This window comes from Perca flavescens, chromosome 18 (genome assembly GCF_004354835.1).
Source record: "Perca flavescens isolate YP-PL-M2 chromosome 18, PFLA_1.0, whole genome shotgun sequence".
NCBI lineage: Eukaryota > Metazoa > Chordata > Actinopteri > Perciformes > Percidae > Perca > Perca flavescens.
Window position 1 is genome coordinate 19,680,934 of NC_041348.1, and position 27,313 is coordinate 19,708,246.

Consider the following 27,313-nt stretch of genomic DNA (forward strand, 5'->3'; position numbering starts at 1 on the left):
CTTACTTGAAATTACACAACAACTGGGAACCATTTTGGCTTGGCAAATGCTTGACATTTCCAAACCCTTACCCTTACTGCAATCAATGATATGTGAAACATGTTTAAATTAGCCAACATCCAGTCAGCTTAACGCCCAACTCTCCACCCAACAAAGCAATGCAACTCTCACTGTCTTACCAAAAGAACTGTGGCTGGCTATTCAATATGACATAAAAAGACCATAATCTTAAAACAGCAGACACGTTTAGCACATCTACTCTACTATCACTGGAGCTCTAATGTGCTGTGGCATTATGTGCTGCATGGTATCCTCAAAATTCCTAAATCTGCTATGAGGCATCTTACAATGTCACATACTGTAGGATACAGTAGTTTGACTGTTTACATTACATGGTAATATACTGCATTGCATCACACATAATCCACTGCACACACCAGTCTTTGGTGAAATACAAACTGCAAATAATTAAAATGTGTAGGCATTTGTTTAAACCTATTGTATGAGGTTGCACAGCTTCAATGGGTCAGGTTAGTTTAGTTGTCATTCATTGTCAATCAAACAATTATGCTACACTCACACTAAGAGCGACAGTATGACTCCTGCTATTGTCTTATTGTACAGTTGTGTGTGGTAACGTCCAATGCTGGAAACCCAGACTAGTTAAAACAACACTTAAAAAAATATTTTTACACACTAGCTCTTATAACATTATCTAACTAACATTCTTATAGTGTTGCTGTAGCAATCCACATAAATAATTCTAGAAATGATTATCCTACATAGCAGGAGCTGATTAAAAACACAATGTAACATAATGTAAAGTGCATGAGAAAAATTAGCTCTGCATGAGGAAAGAACATAAGGCTTCTTTTTTGTAGACTGTTGTTGTGTACAGTGCAGTCTTCAAAAATGGTTTCAACATCAATTCTCAAGTTTGTCCTGCCTGTTGACATCGCAGTCACAGTCCGGTAGATCCTCGCTCAGGCATCCAGCCATATTATCCGTCCCTAAATCCAAAACCATGGGGGTGTGGAATTCCCAAAGACAACGTCAGGAAGCGCAACGGTGTCGATCCAAACACTCTTCTCTTTCGTCTGCGTGCTCCACATGGGACTTTCTCTAAACTCTGTCTGTGCAGAAGGGGATGGTAAGCAGGTAGTGGTGGGGTGGCACAACTGTGACTTATCAACTGTTGCTCTCCAAGGTTAAAAAAGTGGACCCCAAACAGACATGAGTGTATGTGTGTGTGTGTGTGTGTGTGTGTGTGTGTGTGTGTGTGTGTGTGTGTGTGTGTGTGTGTGTGTGTGTGTGTGTGTGTGAGAGTGTGAGTGTGAGTGTGAGTGCCTGAGAGTGACAAGTGCTGCTGTTTCTAAAAAGAGACTTCCAGTCAGAGGCATGTGCCGCAGAGCTAGCCTGTGTCTGAGTATCATACACCAAGTTTACACCAAAGGGACTATAAACTGTGAGTAAATCTCAATAGATAGTGCACAACAAAAAGTAACGTTTTCCAGTAGAACATGTCTGCAGAAGAATAATAGATTCTTGTTTCCTCAGAAAATGTAAAACTACAGAAACAATAAATGAATCCACAAAATCAAAATTCTAAAGAAAACACAACATTTTAAAGTATTCTGCACTCTGTGACAGCTAAAAACTGTCTGTCCTGTTGGTTTTTAGTAAAGGACGGATATAAGAGACAAAGTGAGTGCAGCTGTCTGCATGAGGTCAGACACTGTTCTCCCCTTTCTTCCCTCATCCACTAAAGTCCCAGAGGGCAACAGCCGGAACACTGCCGGGGGGAAGGGGCAGCTTGGGTAGATAGAGTCAAAGTTTGGGTCAGGTCACTTTCCATTCACAACATACAGAAAGAGGAGTTTATGTTTTCCATATTTTTCATGTTAATCAACACAAAAATGAGAAAGAATACTATGTCGCCAACTACTCTACACTCAGTTAGTACAAGACTGGTTCCAACCCTGGTAAGTGGAAGCGTCCAGAATGCCTAAAAGGTAGATGAAGACAAAAGGAGATTGTTGAGGTGGGATGAAGAATGTGACCTTTCTCTGCTTGGTTTGCAGCTCCACTAAGTGGAAGCCCAACAGCAAGGAACTCAAAAAAATACCTCAGCAGCATTGTGGGAAAATGAATTCCCCATCATGTGTCATGAAGAATACCATGGTAACGAACTGAGGCCAAGGCATGCCTTCACTAATTAAAACTCTTCTCCAATAAGAGGAGTAATGCAGCGGGGGGCGTGAAGAGTGAAGAGTAAGCATTGTGACAAAGTTACCATTGTCTTTTCATCCAAATAATGATACACTGAGGACTATTTATGTATTTCTTTTCATTTATCAGACCCCGAAATAAAGCGAAACTAGATAGCTTGTAAGTAAACAAATAATATTTGACTTTAGTTTTTTTGGGTTTCCCCTCCATCTTCACAGAACCCACTCAAACTGTACTATTAAACACTTTCCATCTGCTCTTGAGAGTCTTGTACACCCACCTGGCAGCGATGAGGTCCAGCAGGTGTTGCCAGCGCTCGCTGACTTTGCTGAGTTTGTGTTGGATCTCGGCCGCCTTGCTGTCTTGGCTGGACCTGGCCAGGCGCTCGCCCATAACCTGCAGCTGTTGCTTATTCTCCTGAGCTACACTGATCTCCTCCTGGTAGTCCTGGGAGACAGACACCAAGCAGGTTAACATATAGAGGCATGAGTGTGGTGTACAGTATATGTGTGTCCATGCAACTGTGCATTAAAGCATCCTGATAAAACTGATGTTAGGTATGATTTGGGCAGTAAATAAAATGTGTAAGTAAATCAATCACTCAGTGCTTAGCAGTGACCAAGATCTGGAAATGTCAAAACAATTTGACTCTGGTTGTACCGAGTGCACTTCTGCATGCATAGATGTATTGTGTTTATTAATTTCAACAAATGTGCTTTTCAGGTACGTTTTTTGTTGTGCGTCTGTGTGTTAAATCACCTTGCGCAGCTTTTCGATCATCTCCTCAATGCTGATGTCTCCATTCTGAGAGACCTTGCTCTCCATCTGTGTGAGCCACTCACATAGCTCCTTGTTCTTCTCATTGAACACTGCCCACTCATTCAACTTCTCGCTCACCTGCTGCCTGCGCAGGGAAAGCTGAGGGGACAAAGGGGAGGACAGAGGGGGGAAGGAAGGATACGAGAGAAAAGACATGGAAAGGGTTGATGAGAAAAGAGTAAAAATATTAAAAATTTGTGACAATTTGGGGGTTAAGTAATGGGAAAGATTTGGGGAACAGAATTGGTGGAAGATAAACTAAAAATAATTAGGGGTCTGAGTGAACACCTAATGCTAAAAAACAAAAACCTATTGAAGGAGCAACAAGACTATGCCCAGTCCTGTTAATTCTTTTAAACCTCTCTCAATCTTAACAAAACACTCCTTCACAGTAACACACATCTCACAATAACACTTTTGGCTGAGATTACACAGACAAAGCACTTTGAGTACTTATTGGGAAATAAAATAACATCAGCCTTTTAAAACACTCAAGAAAAAGAATCATGGTCAAGTGTACTGTGTGAATCTACCTGGTGGCAGACCTCCCCCCACTGGCGCTGTAGCAGTTGGAGGCGTTCCTGTAGGACTGTGATGTCATCTGCACTGACCACACCCTCCAAGGAGTCCCTCAGCAGGAACAAGGAAGTGAGGTCATCGGTCCAGCCCTCCACACTGCTCTCCAACTCCTGTATCCAGATGACATGATAAGAGATGATTTACAACACACAGAGAGGTGACCCTAACCTTAAATGCAAAGATACACTTAGACTAGCCTACTAACTGACAGCCATAGTCAAACAGAGCAGGAAAACCACAGAGCAGAACCACTGAAGCTGCAGCTGCTGCACCCTCAGAAATAGTGATGAGCAAAAGCAAACGGTAAACTGACAATGACGATTGATGAATATTACAACAAAACATGTTGCATGAAACATTCTTCTAAATGCAATGACTAAGATTTTCTGAAAAAAGCGTAAAGCACTAACATGTTACATTTATTATTATTATTATTATTTTATATATTGAAATAAAAGATTGTCAGTCAAGGTTAAAGGCAAGATAAGGTAACAGACACATCAAACCTTGCATCTTCTCCTCCTCCTCCGTCACTGTGACGGTTTTGCTGCCGTGTAATCATTTGTGGACCTGGAGAATGTCTCCATTATGTGACGCGCACAAAAGGAAGCACACACGCATATACAAAAACACCCCCACTGCAAGCAGAGATGCTGTTTCTCTCTCTCATGCGCATGCACCCTCTCTCTCTCTCTCTCTCTCTCTCTCTCTCTCTCTCTCTCCTCTCTCCCCCCACCCCCTCTCTCTCCTCAGCTAATGCGAACTACAGTATGTGCAGCTACTCTAACAGCCCTTTCCTCCTTGAGGAGTTGAGGACATGTCATGCATGAAACATGACTGCATACAGTGTCCAGTGGTTAACAACAATCTGCAAATTATCATAATGTGAATTTGAACACACAAAAATTAGATGTGAGACTGCTGTGGGAACAAACAAGGAAAATAATTTCATTTCAGCCTGAGCCATATTAAAACGTCTTGATTAGGACAGGCTAGTTTTCGAAAAATAAATACAGAAAACAAATTATATGCAAGACTACAAATATAACAAGTATAATTTTTTTAATTGGATAAAGACTAACATTTATACCAACAGTCTGAAAACCGAACAAACAAGGTCAAGCAATGAGACAGCAGCTGACCGATAAAGTTTGTTTTGTTTTTTTGCTTCTGGTCTGTCTGTTTATCTGTTTGTCCCCATAGCCAGATTAAGTGATAAAGGGAGGAGAAGTCTGTGTGTGTGTGTGTGTGTGTGTGTGTGTGTGTGTGTGTGTGTGTGTGTGTGTGTGTGTGTGTGTGTGTGTGTGTGTGTGTGTGTGTGTGTGTGTGTAAAAGAGAGACAGACCAAGAGAGACAGAGAGAGTAAGCATGTGTACATGTATAATACATAGATGCAAAAAAATTAACCTGGAAGGAAGAAAGCATTTTTAATGTGTGTATTAGATTCTCCTCACCTTGCATCTGATTTGCTCTGAGTGCAGCTCCTCGTGGTGATCAGGCAGTGGCACGGACAGCTTCCTCTTGAAGGCCCTTAGCTTCTCCAGTGATGCATTTATGCCCTTCTCACATCGCTCCCAGTTCTACGTACACACAAAGATGCACACAATAAGAATTAGAGCATGAACACACACAAAATATTCTTCCTGCAGCATTAGTACAGGTGAACTGCAGAATAAACAGACATACGCACACACCAATTGTCATGCCGTAGACAATTCACTCAGCCCCGAACCTCGCACGCAACCCCATGAGAAACAGTGATACAGTAACAATCCAACAGCCAAAGAAGAGAATTAACACAGCTTCATAAAGGAGGTTCTGCTCCAAAGGGCACAGATTACAGCTATTTTTAGAGTCTGAATAACGATCCAATTCAGGATAAAATGGGGTAATATTTGGTAAGAAATAGTGCAGCAAAGTGGCATACCTGAAGCAAGAGTCATTGTAAAAGAACAGCCAGGATCAGACTAGAATAGCTACAGTTGCCGCTCTTAGTGCAAACCAAGGAGGAAAGAGAGAAAAACTAAGATCATGGGAGAATAAGATTAGGAGGAAGAGAGGAGAGAACCATGTTCAAAAAAAAATTCCCAGATGCATCTTTTAAACTGCGTCACTCAGTACCATTCAAAACAGGGCACTATGCCAGTCTGCAAAATCTACCTTGCAGGGTTCAAATCATTACAGCTCACTGGACAGCGTCCACACTCATACGTGTGTGTGTGTGTGTGTGTGTGTGTGTGTGTGTGTGTGTGTGTGTGTGTGTGCGTGTGGGCTGGCACTATTATCTTTGTGCATTTTTGCCATTTTGTAATGCTTCAGCGCGTGTGTACGCAGATGCTTAGAAATGTATCTGAAGACAGAAGTTAGTATGCTCCATCTCTGTACTTTCTTCAGGACTTAAGATGCAGCATTGCATAATTCATGTGGTTTCAGTGTCCTGCATGTACAATCGGGGACGCTCATTAAGGGCTCGGCACCCTTAACAGCACCTTCACACTGCAGAATTGTAGAGACACAGCTAGCTTAGCCTTCAACACAGACTGGGCTCAAATGAGGATTCACATACCTGCAATAGCGCAGAATGTCCCATAATACAGCACTGATCAGTCTTTACTATAAAAACTACCATCTATGTATAAGGTTAAAAAAATCTACTTTTCTAATGTTGCATGCCAATGAGTATATGAACCTAATCATAGAACAATGAGAGGAAATAATCAGGGTAAAATTAAAAAGACACTGCCTTTATGTTATGTTGTCATATGTTTTTACTATGGCTTGGATAAGAAAGGACTAAAATAACAAACCAAAAAAAGAACTATGAATACATGTTCACTATTATTCCAGGTGTACTTTTGTCTTACCTTGAGCAAGCCATGCAGCTCCCTCCTCTGCTGGTCCAGGCGGTGGTGGGCGTGCCTCCACCTCTCCTGAATGTCCATCAGCTCTGTCTGAAGGGTGGACTCGGCCCTGGCGTCAGCTGACTGCAGTAGGCTCCTGCCGGCCTCCACCGTCAGAATATAGCCTCCCTGCTGCCTCTGCAGCACTCGCTCCCTCAGCTGGAGGAGCAGAGATAGGGACAGTGGGCAGAGGGGGTACAGGTTTACTACGGGAGTCTAAGGTTGGAAAAGGGCGTGTTTATTATTTATTAGTAGGAGCTTTAGATTTGCTTACGGCAATTTTGTGTTAAATTAAAATATAATGTTTGAAGAGCAACAAGAGGTGGTTTTGAAAAGATTTAACTCTGCATTATTTAAATGAGCTCAGAGTCCTCTTCCAGTGTCTTCATAAATGATGCAAACGTTTTAAATGAGAATTAGTTTAGGGCGAAGTGGGAGTGTCAGTGACTGTACCCATCTCCAACCTCATGCACCTGCTAAATACTTGAAATTCATTTGAATTAGAATTGTGCCTTACAAAGATAATAAAGCATACATATTTAGATAAGCTAATTTCAAAGAAGATAAGAAATTTGAAGAAGGTGCTGAGTGAAGGACCTTAAAAGCTCCTCCATAGTGTTGAAACCTACCAGTATCTGATCTAACAGGTTTCTGGCCTGCTGCAGGGCGACTGGTTCTCCTCGCTGATGTACATCTGGATCACGGGTCACTTCTTGAAGCCACTGTAGCAGCTTCTCTGCCATCTCCCGGTAGTTCTGCCACTGGCGGATCAAACTATCAATTATGCCCCTTCGCTGCTGGGCCCGCCTCACTACACCCTGCCACTGATTGCTTAGCAAGGCCAGCTTTACACTGAAGTCATCTCTGTTAGGGGGAGAAGAGTGGGAATAGCATGTATCCTGCTCACAACTGAATTTTCATTAGAGAGGGAAAATTGTTATATACTGTAGGATTGTGTGTGTCTGTTTACCTGTCATCCACTTGTCCCTGGTCCAACATATGATGGCCATCATTGATGATGGAGTAGAGAATCTGTTGCCTGCTGAACATCTCTGCCTGGAACAACTATAAGCAAATATAAATATATTAATAACAACACTGTAAATAAAAAAAGAAATGCTGTCTTAGTACATATGCACTTTTAATGCTTCTCTGACCTCATGGTCTCTCTGCTGCTCCAGCAGACTCTGGTAGTTTCCTGAGATTTCAGCAGCCAGCTTCTGTTCAGTCTGAGACAGAAAGTCCATCCACGCCTCACACTTCTGGAGGAAACTCTGCTGCTGGAGCAACACTGCCTGCAGTTTACTAAAGAGGGACAGAGGGAAGTCGTTTGGAACATGAACAACATTAACATAGAAAAAGATGAGTGCCGCTTTATATTAAGAATTTTACACGTTGTCACTACTTATGTAATTAATAGGTTTTTTACACTTTCACTTTCTTAAAGTATGTCATTATGAAGTTATACAATAGAAAAGAGAATGAATGCTATTTCTTATATTTATTTAAACAAGTGAAACTTGAAGGTTTCAGGCACCTGAACCTCTCAGTGAGGTGAGCGGAGTGAGTGGTCCACGCTCTGTTGAGACTTTGCAGCCGTTTAACATCTCTGTCACTGACTGGCAGTCTGTACACCAACTCATTAACACGTTCCAGGTCTGGAGACAGACTGCTCAGCTTCAACAGGTGAACCTGGAAAGACATTATTCCACGTTTTTCAGTAGGACAGTCTAACGAACATGCTTTGTCCATCAAATTCTAATTCTAAATCTAATGAATATAATTACACTTTTGGTCGTCATAAACACAGATAATACAGCAGTAACCTAGACAGCAACGTTTTTCATACCTTCAGTTTTTCCATACGTGTCTGGACCACAGTGAGCTCTGGAGAGCCAACTGGGTCAGACTCCTTCAGCACCTCCTCAGCCTCTTCAGCCTTATGGATCAGTATGTCCAACTGCTCTATGAAACCCTCACAGGCCTGAGATCCAGACTACAAATCGTCACACAGACACAGTGAATATACAGAAGTGAAGGCTTACTGTATTCATATATTGGGGTTTTATATAGGAAACAGTGATGTGTATATCATTCAGCCCATGCCCACCAATCCCTGCTTTCCTACCTGAAGTACTTCCTGCTGCCTGTGTAGGCCGTGCTCCAGTGTTGCTAGGCGATGTGTGAGTGACAGGTGGTCGGACTGTAGGGCTGCCAAGGAGGAGGCGGCAACTTGGCTCTTCAGCTGTTCCCCTAAAGCCTGCAGCTGCTGGAGGGACTGCTGCACTGAGGTCTGGTCACCAAGGCACGCCTGCAAAAGTAATGTCATCAGAGATTAGGAACAGAATTACTGAATGCTTTGAGAAGTTAGAAAAAGTAATGTTTTTTACATGTACACTTATGGCACAGGGAAAACAGGACTGCATTTTCAATGCTAAAGGCAATGAAAGACAAAGAAAATTTAGCAAGGTGAGCCTTGGCATATCCTAAATCTCAGAATTCAAGAGAAACTGATGCATGTTTTTATATTTAATAGTGGGTTTTGAAAGGGCTCCATTTGCCAAACCCAAAGAGAGCCATGTGATCCTTTTGCTAAAGGTTTTGTGTAAAGCTCTATTGTACATAGCTTTCCAGAAAGTACAGCCCATGTAAGAGTTCTCAACTACTTAGTTTCTAGCAACAGTTTGCATCAGTGATCCTCAGTCAAAATAGGTCTGCTTACAGTATTAGGACAGTATGACTAGACATCGCCCAGCATGGCCCTAAAAGCCCAGCGCGACACCGGGGGGACCCCTGTAGTGTAAATCAGGGGCCTGTCTTTCCATTTGCAGCATCCTTTTCAAAGGGCTTTTGTCAGATTGTGCTGTGAATCGACATTCAAGCAGACAAAAGGGCAGGGTGCAATTTGGTATTCTGCAGTGGGGATAGAGGCTTTGTGAATCCTCATAGTGAGCTGACAAGCCGTTTCGGAGCTTATTCACAAAATCCCATAAAGAAGGCTGAGGGTAAGCTCCAACATCTGTCTGAAAAAAACGTTCATAAAGTCATATACTGGATTTCTGTGTTACACTCTCCCATCTCTACCCACATTGCAGTCCATTATCCAGGCACTGCTCTCCTCCTCTGTGATCTCCCTGTCGGTGGCGCTCTTTAGCAGGCGATCAGCACGTTCTTCCTGTTTCTGAACTGCTGACACACACTGGCCACACAATGACCTGTAGTGCTGCCACAATCCCAGCAGGGCTTTACTGCTCCTCAGCTGCTCTGAGATCTGCTCTAGTAGACTGTTCCACCTATAACAGAGGGGGAGAAACATACTGTTAGACATTGACCTCACCTCAGAAGTTGCTACAATTTCATTTGAAGGCACTCAGGGACTGATTTTTGTTATCCCTACCTAATGTTGACATCCCGGAGGGCTGTGTTGAGTGTTTCAGCCACAGATGGGTGGCACTCTGTCAGTAGCTGGTGTGTTACAGAGCCAAACTTCCTCAGGCTGCTCTCCTGTTTATCCATCTCCTCCTGCAGGTTCTTAAAAACACAGACCAAAAGTAAAGTTGATTTCATCTTCAATGTCTTTTGTCTCTCAACACATTCTATTTATTACCTCAAGATTGTCTTTTGAACAATGTGTAGAAGTTTTTTCAGGTCTGTGCCACTCTGCACACATCTGCATTCCTCACCTCCAGACTCTCCACCTGCTGCTGTACTGCCTCTAGAGACCCATTAAGGAGGCGCAGCCTGGACACAGAGTACCTCCCTTCCATCAGGTAACCATTAATTTCCTCTGAAGCTCGCCGGTACAGCGTCCACTGCTCCAGCACCGACCGCAGGCTTACCTTCATCTGACTTATCTGATAGGAAGGATGGGAGACAAAACTTATAAGTGGTTTAAACCACAATTGGAAAATGTAGACCATGAGGGTAAAGGATCCAAGAAGCTCACCATGTGGTCCAAATGAGCCCAGGATTGGTTCAGTCCTTTGAGGGTCTCCTTGACAACAGAGCAGGCGGCTCCTTTCTTATCCTGGATAAGAGTGTTTCCTCGCTCCTCTGCTTTCTCTAGATCCTTCTCTTTTTCCTTCACCAAGTCCTCCAACTCCTGCAACAAACAAATCATTGTTTTTATTGTCATAAATATAGACATAATAAAAACTGAATTGTGTGTGGCATGCTTAGCAGTGCTGTATAGTATACACTATGTGTACCTGACAGTCTTTAAGTGCATTCTGCACCGATGCTACATCCTCTATCCTGTGTCTCTTCTTCAGTTTATCCTCCTGTAGAGTGAGCCAGGTTTTCAAGGCCTGAACTCCATTTTCATGCTCCAACCAACCTTCCAAAAGTCCTTCCAAAAGCTGAATCTAAAATTCAAACAGAATTCAGAACAAACTTAAAGGGATAATTTGGCAATTTTCAACCTTATCTCTACCTATCTGGGTTAGGGATATGGTGTGAAAAAAAAGCCTGCAGTTTTTTCCAATGTTCTCTGTGTCTCTGGGTCTCAACCACAGCTGCAAAATCTGCTCTACTTCCGTCCTCCAGTGACGTCATTGGTGTATGGAAAAACTACAGAGTGCTAGATCGCGGCGCGCATTGCTGTTCACATACTTCCTTGTCCTCTTCTCTTGTATTGTAAACTAGCTATGTTTCCATCAGCGAGAGGATATTATGGACGAGATCTTTTTAGAGTGTACATTTTACAATGTTTTGACTGACTGATGGATATTCAGCCATATTCAGTCAGAGAGTGGCAGATGAAAGCTGCAGTGAGGAGCCTCCAGAACCTGAGCTGCAGAGAGCGAGCCTTTGTTTAAATTCCCCTTTGATGCCAACAGAAACTGAATCATTCTGCTGCAATGAATGTCAGTGTGGGCAGTTTTCGCTGGATACTGTCGCAGATGACAGCTCTTACTGGGCTGTATGTGCATTACTGTGTGTTTACATGGATAGGAATGTGGAGTGTGTTTTATGATAAGTTAAAAGGTAATTAATCCAGGTGCATGTAGCCACAGTTGCCACTGCTCTGCAAGAGGAGAATTCACTTTCTCAATCAATATAGCACACACTGGGGAATTTATTTCTTCAATAGACTACATATACTATCAGTATTAAAATATAAGAAGAAAACCTTCAGGTCTAATTCTTGACTACACAGTGACTGAAACAGTACCTTTTCAGCAACGAGCCCCTGGAGTATCTGCCACCGTCTGTTCATAGCTCCCAGCTTCTCAGCAAAGTCTGTTTTGTCACTGCGCTTTCCCTCCACATCCTGACTGCTGATCTGCAGCACTGACTGGTTTACAAAGTCCACAGTCAACTGCTTACAGGTCAGATCTATGCGGAAACCCTGTAAAATACAAATGAGACATGATGTGAAAGAGGAAAATAGAGAAAAGTCATGTCATACATAACATGTTTTTGCAGCTTGACCAGAATGATACAACTATTGAACTCTTTGGGTGTTAACAGATAACAGTTTTCTACCTTATACTTCTGCAAGAAGTCCTGGACCACCTCTGAGCCTACAGCTCCCATGATTTTGTCCTGGTCCTCCTTTATAATGTTCTCCATGAGAGAAATCCAGCTCATCAGCTCTGTAATGGCGTGCCGGGATGCCAGTTTCTCCATCTGCAACTAAGGGATGAGAGCAGAGGGGTTCCAATGTTATAAAAAGCCAAAATACAGTATCATCAACAAGGACAACACCTCTTGAGAAGAGAAATTGTGCGAGAATTGACAACCACTAGTGTAACAGCTGCTGTTCTCAGACCTGGTGTAGCTTCTCTTGTACTACAGGAATACGAGTCAACAGCTCAGCCCACTGAGTGTCGATTTGGCCCAGCGCCGTCCTGAGACCAGCTGTATCTACTCGTTTCAATCGCAGAAGCTGGTTGCCTGTACTCAGCACAGATGAACGCAAAGACGACTTAGCATCCACCTCTTTGGAAAACTCCTATCACAAACAAAAATGACAATGAGAAAAGTTGGAATCTAATTTTGTATTAATTAATAATATAGATGTTATTATTAGGTGTTTGGCATATTTTTGCTGCTCGTGTGATAACCAAACTAACCAGGAAGGCATAGAGGTGGTCTCTGACGGTTTCTAGCTCCTGAGGCACTGTCACTGACTGGGTCGTCCAGAACTCTAGCTGGTCCAGAGCAGACTGTAACCAGTGGCTCAACTCTGCTGACTCACTCTGGTATCTGAAATGTATATACAGCACACAATATGATACTTTGGTTCTGCCAGCTTCTAAAATATTAAAGGTATATTTCTTTCTGTATTCAGAACACAAACAGGATGGCTGACTCACACCGCTACATAATTGATATGAGATTTATTTCTTGGCACACTGGCAAACAAAACAAAATCAGACTATTGTTAGACCCTGACCTGCTCCAGTGTTTTTGCGTGGAATCGAGGCGGTGCAGCTCCTTGTTGACCTTGGTGGTGGAGGAGAGCCAGTGTTCTCCCAGCTGGGTGAGCTGGTTCTCCAAGTCTGAACAGCCAACAGACAGAAGAAGTCTCTTGCCCTCCTCCAGCACCTGGTAGAGCTGGGGCTGATGCTCCGTCAGGCTGGCCTTCAGACGCTAAAGGAAAGATGTAGAACTGATGAATTACAAATTCAGTATTCTAACAAGCATGCTTGACTACAACTTTTAGGGAAAGTAAGATTAAATTGTGATACTGCATGCATCACAATGTGAATAGGGGACGTCCCGCATGCATTTATTTGTGAATCTATGTGTGTCCAGTCTTTATAAAGTTTCTTACCTGGAAGAGGCCGATCCTTTCAACAAGTCTTTCCTCTGTCTCTTCTACCAGGCCTACAGTAGGGATGCTACACTCCACAGCCTCCAGCTGTCTACACAGAGCCTGGTAGTCTTCTACAAGCCTGCTCCATGACTGTCAAAGAAGGGAGAAAGTAGAGAGTGGCTAAGCTACTGTATTCTACATGTTCCTAATTATCATTCTATTAATCACTCATTCCCACCTCTAGTATGCCCTCCAGCTCCACTCCCCTCCTGTGGGCCTGTTTGAGCACATTGTGGGCTAAGGCCATGGTTTCCTCAAGGGCCTGGTTTTCCCTCTGCGCAATCAGGCCAGACACTTTTCTGTAGAATGTCTGGGTAAGGATCATATGGCATTCCAGACCCTGGAAAAACTCCTGTATTTAAGGAAGAAATAGATGAAAGTTCATTTCTAAATGAATAACAATTATACTGCATTTCAGTGAAACACTACCCCTTTTTATCACCCTCCTTACTTTGTGTTTGTCCAGTAACATCTGGACCTCTATGACAGAAGCCACAGTCATCTTCTGATCGGCAGCCATCTTGTCCTGGGCGGTGTCCACCAGGTCTGTGAGGTCATGAAGTGCAGCTTCATACTGAGCCTTGAGAGACAAGCCGTGGTTCAGGCTGCTACGCCTGGAGCCCACCATCAGCACCAGCTCCTCATATGCATCCTGCACAAAACCATCAACATGTCAGTCTTGAGATATTATAGTGCTCGGACACAGTGTAAGATAAAAATAAATTGAGAGAATTTGATATTACTTGTAGTTTGAGAAGTTCCTGGTTGGAGATCTGGTCAGATTGGAGTCCCTCTGCTCTGGTCTTCAGCTCAGTCACTCTCTGCTCAATCTCTCTCAGACTGTCCTCCACCTCTGATAATGTCTACAAAAGATCCAACTCATTTAATGAAAATGTCTTCTCAGAAGCTTCTGCCAATTCACTGCATCTGTAGGATTTCTATATTTTGTATCTTTTGTCCTTCTGTCCTTGTTAAGTATCATACCTCTATCTGTTTGGATGCAGGTCTATCCATAGTTACAGCCATCTTCTGTAGCAACAGGTGTTTATTTTCACTCAGAGCTGTGAACAGCATCCTCAGTTCATTCTGGCAATCAGAAACAATGTTCACACTAAGCAAGCTTCCTAAAAAGATACTTCATACTCCAAGTTTAATCAAAATCAGAATGGTGGTTTTACACTCTTGCCATTGTACCTGGAAGGTTGAGTGTTCCTGCAGCCTGTCCCTCATGGAGTAACAGTGTTGGTCCAGGGTGGAGTCCAGCAGCCCCATCCTCTCCTGCAGGCCCTCTAGTGTGTCCTCCATCAGGGCTTGCTCCTCTCCTCCACACAGTCGGCCCGCTCCTCCAACTAGAAGTTCTCTGCACTGGTTTACCTCCCTGGTCATCACCTTCAGTTGTTTATTCAGACCCTGAACATTAAGAGCTGAGGTCAGTAACATAGGGAGTACACTTATTCCAGTAGAGTTTTATTTGTGTTGTCCATTTAAGTCAACCTATTGTGGCTATAACAACATCTGTTAGCAGTGTTGCTACAATACAATACAATAGTGTCTTTATTACCTCTAGATTTGTAAGTTGTGTCTCTGTATCTTCAGACAGCAGCACAGGACCAGAGAGCAGCTGATTCTCAGCAGCATCCAACCAGGAGGAGGCTGCTGAAACTGCAGCATACAGTTCCTGCTGGACTGTTGTCTCTCCTAAAGACGCTACCATTTTACTGTCACCACCCGCCATCTGTGAGGAAGAACAATAGAATATTTACTCAGTACATTAAAAGCTGTAACAAAGTTTTTGTTCTTTATTAAAGACACAGAAACCATTCCCATTGGGAAAAATCTGTGCTTCACCTCATGGGCAATTCTTTCCAGAGTCTGACTGCAGCCTTCAAACAAAGCTCTGGGAGAGCAAGAGTCCTGGCTGGCAGACACGCCTCTAAACACCACACTGGGGCTGGACAGACGGGACCGGTGGAGGACCTGTGCACAAATGTGACAAATGAGACAAAAGAGACATATGAAGGTCAGAATGGCAGCAAATGTAACAATGAAGGTGTGAAATTACATGACAGAAAAGAAAAGTACCAACAGAATGCAATCAGTCTTAAGTAATGATCTTAAGACAACTCAAAACATAGGTCAAAGTAAACACAAAATAACATTCATTAAAAAAAAACTTCACACTCCATGATCTATGCCATGTGTACCGGGCTAAACTGGTCCTGTTCCAAGGAGCTGAGGGAGAGCTGCAGCTTCGTGCTTTGATCTTTATTCAGGTTTTCCCAGCGCTGTCTAATCTGGTCCAAAAGAGACAAGGTCTCCGACTCCAGCAACACTCCTCCTGGGATGGACACCTCACTGTGGAGGGAAGAGGCGTGAGTTGTCGAAATAGACATATATATCTGGTCCCTGGAGTGTTATTTTACCATTGTTATTAAATGTTTGCACAGCTTTTTTTCAAATAGACAAATGAAAATAAATACAATCACACCAAAACTCATATCACAGAAGCTCCTCATTACAGAATGAACGTGTGACAGAGAAATGTTTGTCCATTCTGTGCATGGGATAACTAATTAAGTGTGTGAAGAATAGAGAGAAGAGAAAACGTACCTGTCCCCATTTGGTGTGGTCTGTTGGCTGAGTAACTCCTCTCCAACACTGGCTACAGACTGGAGCAGCCTCCTCTGTTCGGCTACTTGCTCTTGCAGCTCCTAGGAGGTCAACATACAGCATTTAGGCCATAAAATGTAAGAGTTAAATCAGATTTATCTAAACGATCCACTTCCTATCTGAAATGGATTCAATTCCCTTTTTCAAGATGTGACTTGTTCAGCCCGATAGCACTAACCTAATAAAATTGATTTGCACCAACATGACAGCCATTTGGCACTCCAGGCAGTCAAACTTAAGAGTGGTCAAAAAATACTTATCCCAGGCCTGTTAAATATAAAAACTATGCAAAAGTTCAGCTACTTACCCTCTGTCGAAGAAGGTTGTCGTGGTGTTGTTGTGTGCGTGTAGATCTGGCCTGGGAAAGCCAATCCTGGACGTTAGGACTCTGGGACAGAGATGAGTCTGGCTCACTGTCCTCCTGCTCCTGCAATGAACCCTGGGAAAAAGACAGAGGGACCTCAACACTTTTATATTTTATGCTCAGAATATTTTAACATGAGAGAAAAGGAAGGGGTGAAAAGGTTTGAAAAGGTTTGTGAGTTTTTGAAGAACAGAAATTGAAATACAGCACCTCCTCCCATAGCAGTGAAGGTTTATATACTGTACATATACAGTACATACTAAACTAAACATCTACTTCATGAAGTCAATTTCAGTTAACTGATCTCTAGCTGAGATGTCAACTCTTCTAGAATACAAATAATTTAAAAATGAATTGTATTAAGCCCTATATTTAAAAAAGTCCTATATTAAAACAAATGTATATATAAATATAATTTATGTACACATCAAATCAGATTCAAATTGATATTGCTGTAAGCATTTCAAATATACTCAGACAAATAAGCTGTTGTAGTTCCTAGGTATTGTAGAGTGACTTTGTTAATGAATGAATTTCATTATTCACTAAAAGGCCAGCTACAAGGGAGAATTGTTTTCAGTGAAAAGTTAGAGATTTTGGAAGAAAATTTAGTTGTTTTTCAAAGGGGACAAAGCCAAAATGTTATGTCATCAGAAACACACCTTATGTAGTACATTTAGTGTTAGCATGTGATGAGGTAGCATCCTTTTGTCTGTTGTTTGAGGCCCAGTGGGAGACAGACAGGCTCTTGTTTTTCCACAGTGGAAAACAGTGGACTTTTATGAAGGAGCATGACACAACCTTTAGTATTTGCACAATACTACCATTGATATGTTACACAGTGTCACATAATGCAGCACAGTACAACTAAAGTGACACAGAGGTAGGGAGAAAGGAAAAGCTGCGAAATGGAAAAATGTGTGGGAATGCAGAGGGGAAGGGAACTGAAGGCGTGTAACAGGAGAGGACCACAGACCACACGTGACTTCTGATCTCACCTGTATGCCAATTTGTTTGTCCTGAAGCATCTGCTGCAGCTCCGTCAGGCTTTCTTTGAGGGAGTGCAGTTTGAAAGTGAGTTGCTCCGCCTCTCCCTTGGTTTCAGCTCGACCCTCCAACAGCAAGCTTTCGCTGTGGACGGACAGCTCTGACAGATACGACACCTTCTGCTCAATCTCAAACAGCATGTTCTGGAAAGGCAAGAATAACAGTTGATAATAACAAACTGCAACTTAAAATGTTAAGTAACCATACTCCTTACTGTTACTTGGCTAAAGAGTCACCCATGTGGAAAAACAATTAAAATCGTCCTTGTGTAGTTACTTGGAATATGTCTACATCATATACCATACTAAATATATCTACCACTGGTATGCCTCTATAATTCAGAGAGCCTGACAAAATGTATTATCTCAGCACTAAGATGTGTAATCACACAATGTGTTGTGCAAACAAATATTTCTTAACATAAAAGAGCTTTTTAACCTTTTTGTCTTGTGACCCAATGAAGTAATGCAATGTTTACTTGTGACCCCTTATCACTAGTAAAACCAAAATGTGATGTTTTTCATGTATATTATTTTTAGATGCCCAATAAGGTAAAATTGTGCAGTAATTCCAGTGGTTTAGAGGCTTCCATCAAACATAATGACTGGAACTTTTAGTTTTTCGTAGCATGCAGCATCTTTCCCTCATTGTTTCGGTCTCTTCTTTTTTTTACCAACATTCTTTTTATTGTTTTCACAACATAACAGAGAAATACAAAGAAATGCAATTACATGTCTTGAACAAACATGTCTACTCTTCCACCCCCACCCTCTCAAGTGATTCCAAATCTTGGTTGGGAATCAGGTCAATGAATTAGTCCATTCTGGTCCATTATATAGAAAAAAAATAAAACAAACATATTTCTGTAATCTTAGGTACTGCAAAGTGCCACTGTTTACATATCCCCAGGCTCTTCCATCACATGTGACAAATCTGTTCTCAATACATAGCAAATGAAGGGGTGTTTATGTCTCTTCTTATCTCACACTTTTAAGATCAACTTATTTTCTCATTATTATTATTTTCAAGCCTACTCGGTTTCCCTTTAAATCCTTTTCAACATATCCCACTCACTTCTCTCTTACATTTCTTAACAAGAGAAACAACAGAAAAAGAGACCCTATTTTACATTGTGTAAAAAGGGGTACAACTGTATGGAAGAACAGGGGGGTACAACCTTAATCCCCCTCTTTCCCACGAGGATACAAGGGCCCTTGACAGAGATGGGGAGGTAATTCTCCACAGAGAATTGTTTTCCAAACAATGCAGAGTGTCGCCATATAACTCTTTTCTGTGGAACTTTTCTCTATACTTTCTTACCACAAAAAGAGCCTCTTTGTGGTATTCTAACTCAAATTCCTCTCTTTTTGTCTACTGTAGAATCAAATAGCTTTTGGAAAACTTTTAATGTTTTGCGTTGACTAAAACAGCTACAAGAAAAGGTGGAGTTTGGTATGTAGGGCGATAAAATGTGTGGCACAAAGTTTAGACTCAGCAAAGTATTTTGATTAAGCACTGACCCGTGAGACCTTAAGTGGTTTTGAGCTGCTTACAGTGTGGTACTTTTCTTGTGGTGTGTAAGTGTTTGAATGGTGGTTGTTGAGTGTTAATTCACAAAAGCTGACAAAGTTAAATCAGCCAAACAAATCTGAGGTGTAAAATAACTATTAAATATGTAACTATCCTAAAGCATTAACCTGAAAAATCCTCTTCTTTTCACTCCTTGATTTTTACTGCTACCTTCTTGCCTGAGTTGCTCCACAGCAATTTTTCCTCTCTCCCCACTTTTCCTCACTTCATCTCTCTAACCTCATATCCTTATTCTCACATCTTGCCCTTTCCATTGGATCAACACTGTAATAATCTACAATGCAGACAGTTTTTACCATGTGGAGAAGAGGATCCCCAAGGGCCAGACCTTTAGACCTGAGCTCCACAGGGGCCATATGTGAGCTATAATCAGCTTACTGTCTCCCAGCTGCTACAAACCCACCCACTTTAAACACTGATTTCCTTTGCCTGAGCAACAGAACTAACATTATTACTGCTGAGAAGCCAATTATGGTGAATGATAGGATGAATGTATAAATATGTAATTACATCAGTTTATGTATTGAAGAGTTCAAATTATATGCTTCCACAAAAAGCTGCAAAAACAACACATTTGTTTTTAATGCAGTGTAAGACCTTAACCAATTTAAAATGAATACTTCGGTGCAACATCAGTCAAGGTACATACACATAAATGCCTTTGTCAGTGACAGAACTGTCAGAAAAGGTAAGATAGGCACGCCAATGAAAAGCAGTAGCACACTGCACAAGTTAAACACTGCCACTAAAATTATTTCATAAGGACACATGGTTGTGGATCAGTGATCACTGCTTCAATTTAGCCATGGATGCTAATTACCCCACAGATAGTTATGTTACCGTAGAAACAGGATGAGTGGGGAAACAACACTTAGGCTGGAGGAAGAAAGTTTGAGGTCAATTGATCAAAGGGTCAGACCCTGATCCTAATCACAATGTCCTTAAAATAAGTGTCTAAAAATATGTGGCATTTCATTAGACAATAAAGTGACCTTAGACAATAGAGGGCTCCTATTCTGCTATGTTTTGAAATAGTCCCATATTCTGGATCTGTACATTTCTTTTGGTTTTTAAGGATCAACTGAACTTATGCCTGACTAAAATAGTAATAGCAATAAAATACAGAGGGAAGGAATCCAAGGATAGGCACTATTTCTGGAACAGTGATGCAGCCAGATACTTCACTTTAGCCTTTGACAGCTCCCTCTTGATAAAACAGTAGCATACAGACTTTCATACGGTGCCTAGGGCAGTGGTATTCTAAAGTTTTCCTCTACTGCGTCAGTGGAGGAAAAGTTCAGCACACATTAAGAGAGCAGCAAGATGCACACCATCTACTGTGGGCAGCATTGTCATCCTTGGGAATCCTAATAACAAGCTCAGAATCTTTCAGTGCTCATTCAACCAGTCAGTCCAGCCCTAGATGAAAGCAGAAATGTCATTCTTACCTGACAGTCGATCAGTTGCTCCTCCATGTCCAAGTCCTCGTTTTTGGGCTGAAGGGCAGAGCTTAGAGTTGCACGAGTGCTGAGCAACCAATGGTCGAGCTCCTCAGCCTCACTGTGGTAACGCTGCAGAGCCTGTTCCTGACGCTGCTCTTCTAGCTGTTCACTTAGTTTCTCCTGTGGTGGTCAATGTGACAGACAGGTTAGATTCCACCGATGAGACAGGTCTGATACTATATTAAAGATCAGTGTAAACAAGAATGAAAGTATGCAAATTTGGGAAATGTAATTTCATTTAATCTGCCCACCTCCAGCAGCTGCCGTTTCCCAGAAGCCTTCATTCGAATGGTGGCCATCCTCTCTCCCAGCACAGTGAGAGTGGACTGGAGAGCCAGTTGGTCACCAGGTTCCCCATCGCTGTCGCTGTCTGCCAGCTCCTCGGAGAAACACGTCTGTAACTCACCAATCTCATCCTGCAGCATCAGGATCTCATCCATCAGAGCCTGGACAGACAGAGATAAAAGAAGTGTGAATTGTCTGAAAAAAAGAGAAATTTGAAGAAGAACAAGTTGAAGGAAAGGAAGAAGCTGGTGTGAGACCAAAGAAAGTAAAAGAAAGTTTGTCCAAAGTGCCTGACAGTAGAATTACAAAAAGGAGCTGGATCGGCCGTCGCTGTGAAGTTGGCATAGCAACGTAGAACAGTGCCATGCAGTCTGTGCAACCATTGGACGGGCTAGTAAGATAATGAACCCCTTAATCATTTTCTGTTTTCTCAGAGAAGGCTTGTCTTTTGTCAGCTTTGTGTTTTACTGAAGAGATGGCTTCTGTCTGCCTTTAAATTTAAACTTATCTGTACCACTACTTTCGGTGTTTTCTGTACTGCACTTCACTCCTCCTCTCTCTTTCTCTATGACTTCCCCAATATCTCCAAACCGTTCTGTCCCCCCTCCCTCTCACCTGGTGTGCAGCCATCTGGCTCTCTGGGCTCTTGTTAGGCTCCAGGCCCTCATTGAGCGCTGCCTCGATGGACTCCATCTTAGTGGAAATGGACTGGAGGGACTCCTGATAGTGTTGCTGCCGTTCCAGAGCCTCGTACAGACTCTTCTGCTTCTCGCTGATCTGTGAGAGTGACAGAGAAGGGGTGGAGAGAAAAAGAAAGAAATTAATGATGGCAAACTCAAGATGGCAACTGGAGAGGAAAAGTTGGAGGAAAAGTCCATTGTTCCATCATTTGTCTTAAGATTTGCTGTAGCAGAGGGGGTTGGAGGTATATTTTGATTTTAATTAAATATCAGTTCAAATTTCAGTCTTAAATTTTGTATTAGTTACTAAAGATACACTGCTCTCTGATTTTATGATAACTGTCATTATTGTGCAGAGTTCACAGTAAGCCAGAAGGATTTCTTAAATTAAAGTCTATCTCTATAGCTGTTTTTTAGTGGCCAAGTCATACCAAATAGATTTGTTCAACGGCATTTTTATCTGTAGTATATAGGAACATAGTTTTTTTTTTTTATGTGTGAATTAATTAAGTTTATTGTAAATGACGATGTGACATACCACGTTCTTGAGTGTTTCCCAGGATCTCTGCAGGTCATCCAGGTTAGCAGCACTGGTCTCCATAGACGGGTCGTACAGCTCCTGGAGGGGCGCTCGGCTTAAGGCACCTCGACTCTGTGGCACAACAGCACAGTGAGTCCAGGTCTAACTAGTGTGTGAGAGTGATGTACAATATATGGTTGAAGAGGGTGTGCTGGTTTTGATATGTCCGTATGTCCTCAAACATACAGTCACATTTGGAGGAAATATGCCCACATCTTCTGTACATACAGTACACAACACATGTGCTACATAGTAACACTTTAAGATATAAACTAATACAGACAGTTGAAATAAAATGTCTTCAATCTGTTGTAGTTCTCTTATTGTAAATAGAGGGGCAACCATTTCAGGTTAGTTAAACTCTCTACCATGATACTTTCCGTTGTTAACTTTCCAACTGCCTTATAGGTTTGTCTTCTTTGAACAGGCTCACATGACACATCACAAGACAGACATAACTGCATTTTCATTTTATAATAATAGCTAAAAAAACAACTATGACCTTAGCTGTGTCTCCCAGAACAACAAAGTGCTTCTGTTTCACTGCTGCATCATTCTACAGTAAATCATAAATTAGAAAATGACACATTACTCATCTCAGCAAAAAAAAGCAGGAAGCAAACAAATTTTCTTCAGCAAAAATAAATCTGCAAACATAATGCTGATAAACAGCGAAAGCAGGGACAGCACAGCAAAACTCCAGCTGTTTCAAACATCCATTGTTTTGACAGTGGTGATGATGGGGAGGTAATTGTTTGATGGTAGGATTCAGGTGGTGGCGATGGGATGGTGTGCTCTTTAAGATAGAGATTTTTTTGCTGCACAGGTTAAGGTGTTTCTTATGATGTAAGACTGAGAATTTGAGGTGTAAAATGTAAAACGGACGGTGGTAGTATGAAAGCTGGGCAGGTCAGGTAATGCTGGAGGGCTCTGGAGGTAACCACGGTGGGGTTTGCAGTACCTGGTTAAGAGGAGCATCAGCGTTAGCCCCCGGGGAGGGGGAGCGGCAGGCAGGGGGAGAGGAGACCTCGCTGTTGGTGCCCTCCTCCCCTGACTCCTCCGTCACAGGGGAGAGGAGTGTGTGGCAGCGACCGGCTGTCATCTGACCACACATACACCCCGCACATCAAACACGCACATCAAAAGAAGCAGGTGGAGGAAACGGGAGGGAGACCAAAAAGAAAATGCCCAGATAAAAGGAGTGAGTAGACAGAGAGAGAAAAAATAAAGAGAGAGAAGAAGAGAGAGCATAAAAATTAATGAAGGAGTGCAGGTTAGGCAGATTGCAATGAGCACATTGCTGATTAATTAGACAGTGAGTAATCAAATAACACTGAGAGGAGACCAGTAAGATCAGATTACTGCTACTGACATCAAACACTGCAATGCTTTTGCCATAGCACAGCATTTAAGAGACATAATTTACTGTAGCATTGCTCTTTGCTAGCTAATGGACAAACACTGGATTCTACTGGCAGTGAATGAGCCATTCTGGTTTTTTACAGGATACATCAGGGGAAAGGAATGGCCATTACCAGGAAGTTGAAAATCACACATCCAGTAAGTACTCACATAAGCACACACTGACACTGCTCACGCCGAGCACATACTCATACATACTGTGGAGTTTCAGAACCATAGTGATTTCCTTTCCATTACAGACACACTTCCCTTGTAGGTGGCACACGGACAATATCCATATCACAATTTGTACGTTTTAATGTTTTCTTAGATATTAAAGCTATTTTTACCAGGATTATTTCAAAATATTTAAGAACTAGAAAAGAACAACTCATGCAGTATGATGCATAAGCACAATTAAACATGACATTACGGTTATGTCAAAGTCAAACAACACTATATAAACAGCAAGAGAGCAAGAATTCCTGAGAAATCCAGAGGAAGATCAAGGCCCAAACTTAAACAAAGCATAGCTAAAGCATTGCATAGTTAACTGAGACTGGACTAGTGAATACAGCAACAACAGCAGCAGCAGCAGTCCTAGAAGTAGCACAGTTGTCTGTGTGTCTGCATGCTTCAGTGAAGAGGCAGAGCAGAAATGTGAGCCAAGCCCTACTGGGCTGCTTTTTGGCAGTTAATGCAGAACTTGGCCGACTGTCTCAGAACCTTGTTATATTAGGAGGACTTTTTCCCGGTCTTTATGATGCAATGCAATGCAACAAAGAGCATCAGCATGCAAGGGAATCTCAGTGGTTTTACATAGTGAGATTAGTTAGAACCTGAGCAGTACTGGTAACAATGACACAGTACTAAATATGTTGAACCATAACAAATCAAGGATATCAGCAGTCCTAGCAACCCATTTAGTCTATACACACAAACTTATCATGCTCTGCTCACACACACACACACACACACACACACACACACACACACACACACACACACACACACACACACACACACACACACACACACACACACACACACATCCTGTTTCCTGGCCTGCTGAGACCAAACACCACAAACAGCAGTAACAGAGCAAGGAGGCGAAGAAATCTGAATCAGAACGAAACACACAGAGGATGATTGGGTACTAGTGAGGCGGTTTCTTATGTGCGAACACATAAGAATGAACGAGCAGGCTGAGGATGACATACTGTAGTAGCAGGCAGACAGAATCAGGCTAATACAAAGCAAAGTGACACAGCACAATATTGGTGCAGTAATACACAAGAGGAGACAGACAGAATAGTAACACTTAAGGTGTAAGGGGGAAAAGCTTTGGTTATTTTGTGCAATACAAAACACAGAAAGAAATAGAAGAAGAAGAACAGGGTAATAATAGAGAGAATAAGCCTATTCTGAATCTGGAGTTCTTTTATATAGATGCACCGGAGGCGCTGCAGCCTAATTTAAGATTAAATGTCATCCCAAGGGGGTCCACATTTTGTTAACTTGGAATTGAATTGCACAGATATAACTTTGTACACTGTTACTGGGAAAATAAGAGTATACTAGAGTTAAACCTGTAATCATAACTGTCATCCGCAGACACCCTCTAATTTCGGATAACTTGAACTGTAAACACCCTCTAGAAATCCAACAGGACCCCTGTGGTTCCCTGTTTTCCACTTTGAGAACCAGTGATCTGGACAGAAAGGGAGAAGGGATAGAAGCTACACATGCAAACATGGGCCAGACAGTCATACAGCAATGCATTATGTACATGTGTGAGTGTCTGGGTGATTGTGTGTGTCCAAAAAAGGCTTTGCAACTCACCATGACGACAGAGGGGTGTGCTGGAAGCTGCTTGTTTGCGGCACCGTTGGTGGTTGTCACAGAACTAGGCAGCTCCTCATCACTCAGCTCGTCCATGCCGTCCGAAAGGCCCTCCACCTCGTTGACCGTCAGCAGCATGGTGGCATGTTTGGCTTTTACTGTCAGCATCTTACACTTGGAGTGGAGCGAGGCGATCTGCTCCTGGTAGCCACGGATCTTCTGGGCTAGCTCCTGTCAAAACATTCCCCCCCCAAACAGAAAACACCACCACCCCCAGGGTCAGGAGTGTGGTTCAGTCCACAATGGAAGATCAATAGTTCCTGGTTAAATAGGATCCTGAAATAAGGGGGTAGTTGAGTGAGTTCAGCGTTGAATGTGGTGCCGGTGTGAGAGGAGTAAGTGGAGTGGATGCATTCTCTTCTCTCCCCGGTCTCTCGCTTTTAACGTCACAGTGTGTAAGGCTAGAAAGAGAATAGCACTGCCTCACTCTCTCTCTCTCTCTCTCTCTCTCTCTCTCTCTCTCTCTCTCTCTCTCTCTCTCTCTCTCTCTCTTCTATATCTCTGAGCCAATCAGAACAGCACAGAGGCGGATGACTCAGAGCATCGGTGAAGCCAACAGACAGGATGTTTGGTTGAGAGAGAGACCCTCGCAGAAATAGTTCAAAATCCCTCAGACACTCCCTCTCGTACACATACACAAATGGCAAGGAAAAACAGGAAGTGATCTCACTGCCTGCACCCCCCCTTCCTCTGCCTGCCGCTTCCCTCCTCGACCAATCCTCGGGACAGATTCCTTTCAACAAAAGAGAGTCGTAAGGAGAGAGGGAGTGTTTAGGGAGGAAGAACGACAGATATGGTGTCAAATTACAGCTTGGGTATGAGCCGGCAGGCTGGGTCCAGCTCCTCCTCCTCCTCCTCCTCCTCCTCCTCCTCCTTCCACCCCATCTCTCCCACAGATGGCCAATGCACTGATAATCAGGTCATGTGACTAACTGGGCCAGTGGAGTTGCAGCTATCTGCTCAGCTTAAAGATCAAACTCAGACGTAAACACAGTGCCAATACAAGTCACTCTGCAGCACCGGAGAGATTGCAGTAACAAGAAAATATCTTCCAACACCTGGGGTTATATATTCCCTGTAGAGTATTGGAAGTAGATTAAATCTGCCAGGACCACACAGGGAAAGTTAGAATGTAATAAGAAATGTGTTGGAGATATTTGATCCGTTTCTGTGCAGGGCTATGCCTTTCTCAGTCTGCCACCCCCTCCTTCTCGATCACTCTCTCTCTCTCCGCATTGGAGATCAAATACACTTACTCAGCAAAGTAAAACTGTTACAAAAGTACAGGCCTTAACTAACACAGGTAAAAACCCTCTACACTGCATGCAAAAGGAATCTATGCAGATTATATTTCCATGTTCCATCAGATAAAGGAAGAATGTGCGTGAGTTGGGCTTGTAGAGGCACAACACAATATTTACCCAGAATTGCTGTATGTGGAAGCATTGCTCTTATAACACAATGTTAAATTAGTTGCTAGTTGCTTGCATTTCAAATTAAAACATTAGGAAAAAATCCCACATAGAGCAAGTACAGCAAATATATATAAATTGCAGAAAAGTGATGTTGAACTAATAATTTTGATGCCTTCAGATACAATACTGGCTCAATGACTAAATTCTAATTCAGTCGTAAGAGTTGCCCACAACTATTCTAAGACATACAGTATATTTCCTGCTGCCTCAACTTCTCTTTTTATGATGTTACAGACTTACAAAGTACAGGAAATATATAATGACTCAATCTTTGCTCTTTGATGTTGATGTTGGCCTCATTCAAAAAGTCATTTGTAGACATCAGCATATTATCATCTTTATATGTTAAATAAAGTGCCCCTTGAGGCAAGTGGCAGCTAGAGTGTTGTAGGACCTCATTCTGTTATCATGGTTGGTTAGATTTTTGAAGATTTATAATGTGATGCTCATCTACAGTCAAACTCTTA

At 42.4% G+C, this 27,313-nt stretch overlaps 1 protein-coding gene across 5 annotated transcripts in view; it reads right to left on the minus strand.

Moving 5' to 3' along the window:
* Positions 1 to 27,313, minus strand: part of syne1a (spectrin repeat containing, nuclear envelope 1a) — an 81,633-nt gene that overhangs the window by 15,693 nt on the left and 38,627 nt on the right. For 4 of the 5 annotated variants that reach the window (XM_028604457.1, XM_028604456.1, XM_028604455.1 and 1 more), the window contains 39 exons: positions 25,312 to 25,542; positions 23,030 to 23,170; positions 22,027 to 22,140; positions 21,424 to 21,585; positions 20,775 to 20,969; positions 20,470 to 20,643; positions 17,383 to 17,574; positions 16,328 to 16,459; positions 15,961 to 16,061; positions 15,555 to 15,705; positions 15,199 to 15,327; positions 14,912 to 15,085; positions 14,545 to 14,760; positions 14,335 to 14,436; positions 14,094 to 14,213; positions 13,802 to 14,002; positions 13,529 to 13,702; positions 13,309 to 13,440; positions 12,928 to 13,124; positions 12,605 to 12,737; positions 12,301 to 12,483; positions 12,015 to 12,164; positions 11,701 to 11,877; positions 10,736 to 10,891; positions 10,474 to 10,629; positions 10,211 to 10,381; positions 9,925 to 10,058; positions 9,616 to 9,820; positions 8,656 to 8,838; positions 8,377 to 8,523; positions 8,065 to 8,219; positions 7,685 to 7,832; positions 7,498 to 7,592; positions 7,157 to 7,391; positions 6,492 to 6,686; positions 5,082 to 5,207; positions 3,582 to 3,737; positions 2,989 to 3,147; positions 2,510 to 2,676 (listed from right to left, as the gene is read on the minus strand). In XM_028604457.1, coding sequence (XP_028460258.1) covers positions 2,510 to 2,676; positions 2,989 to 3,147; positions 3,582 to 3,737; positions 5,082 to 5,207; positions 6,492 to 6,686; positions 7,157 to 7,391; positions 7,498 to 7,592; positions 7,685 to 7,832; positions 8,065 to 8,219; positions 8,377 to 8,523; positions 8,656 to 8,838; positions 9,616 to 9,820; positions 9,925 to 10,058; positions 10,211 to 10,381; positions 10,474 to 10,629; positions 10,736 to 10,891; positions 11,701 to 11,877; positions 12,015 to 12,164; positions 12,301 to 12,483; positions 12,605 to 12,737; positions 12,928 to 13,124; positions 13,309 to 13,440; positions 13,529 to 13,702; positions 13,802 to 14,002; positions 14,094 to 14,213; positions 14,335 to 14,436; positions 14,545 to 14,760; positions 14,912 to 15,085; positions 15,199 to 15,327; positions 15,555 to 15,705; positions 15,961 to 16,061; positions 16,328 to 16,459; positions 17,383 to 17,574; positions 20,470 to 20,643; positions 20,775 to 20,969; positions 21,424 to 21,585; positions 22,027 to 22,140; positions 23,030 to 23,170; positions 25,312 to 25,542 — 6,269 coding nt within the window. Of the gene's footprint in view, positions 1 to 946; positions 1,233 to 2,509; positions 2,677 to 2,988; positions 3,148 to 3,581; positions 3,738 to 5,081; positions 5,208 to 6,491; positions 6,687 to 7,156; positions 7,392 to 7,497; positions 7,593 to 7,684; positions 7,833 to 8,064; positions 8,220 to 8,376; positions 8,524 to 8,655; positions 8,839 to 9,615; positions 9,821 to 9,924; positions 10,059 to 10,210; positions 10,382 to 10,473; positions 10,630 to 10,735; positions 10,892 to 11,700; positions 11,878 to 12,014; positions 12,165 to 12,300; positions 12,484 to 12,604; positions 12,738 to 12,927; positions 13,125 to 13,308; positions 13,441 to 13,528; positions 13,703 to 13,801; positions 14,003 to 14,093; positions 14,214 to 14,334; positions 14,437 to 14,544; positions 14,761 to 14,911; positions 15,086 to 15,198; positions 15,328 to 15,554; positions 15,706 to 15,960; positions 16,062 to 16,327; positions 16,460 to 17,382; positions 17,575 to 20,469; positions 20,644 to 20,774; positions 20,970 to 21,423; positions 21,586 to 22,026; positions 22,141 to 23,029; positions 23,171 to 25,311; positions 25,543 to 27,313 lie in introns of those variants that run through there. The other variant, XM_028604458.1, reaches the window with a different exon arrangement.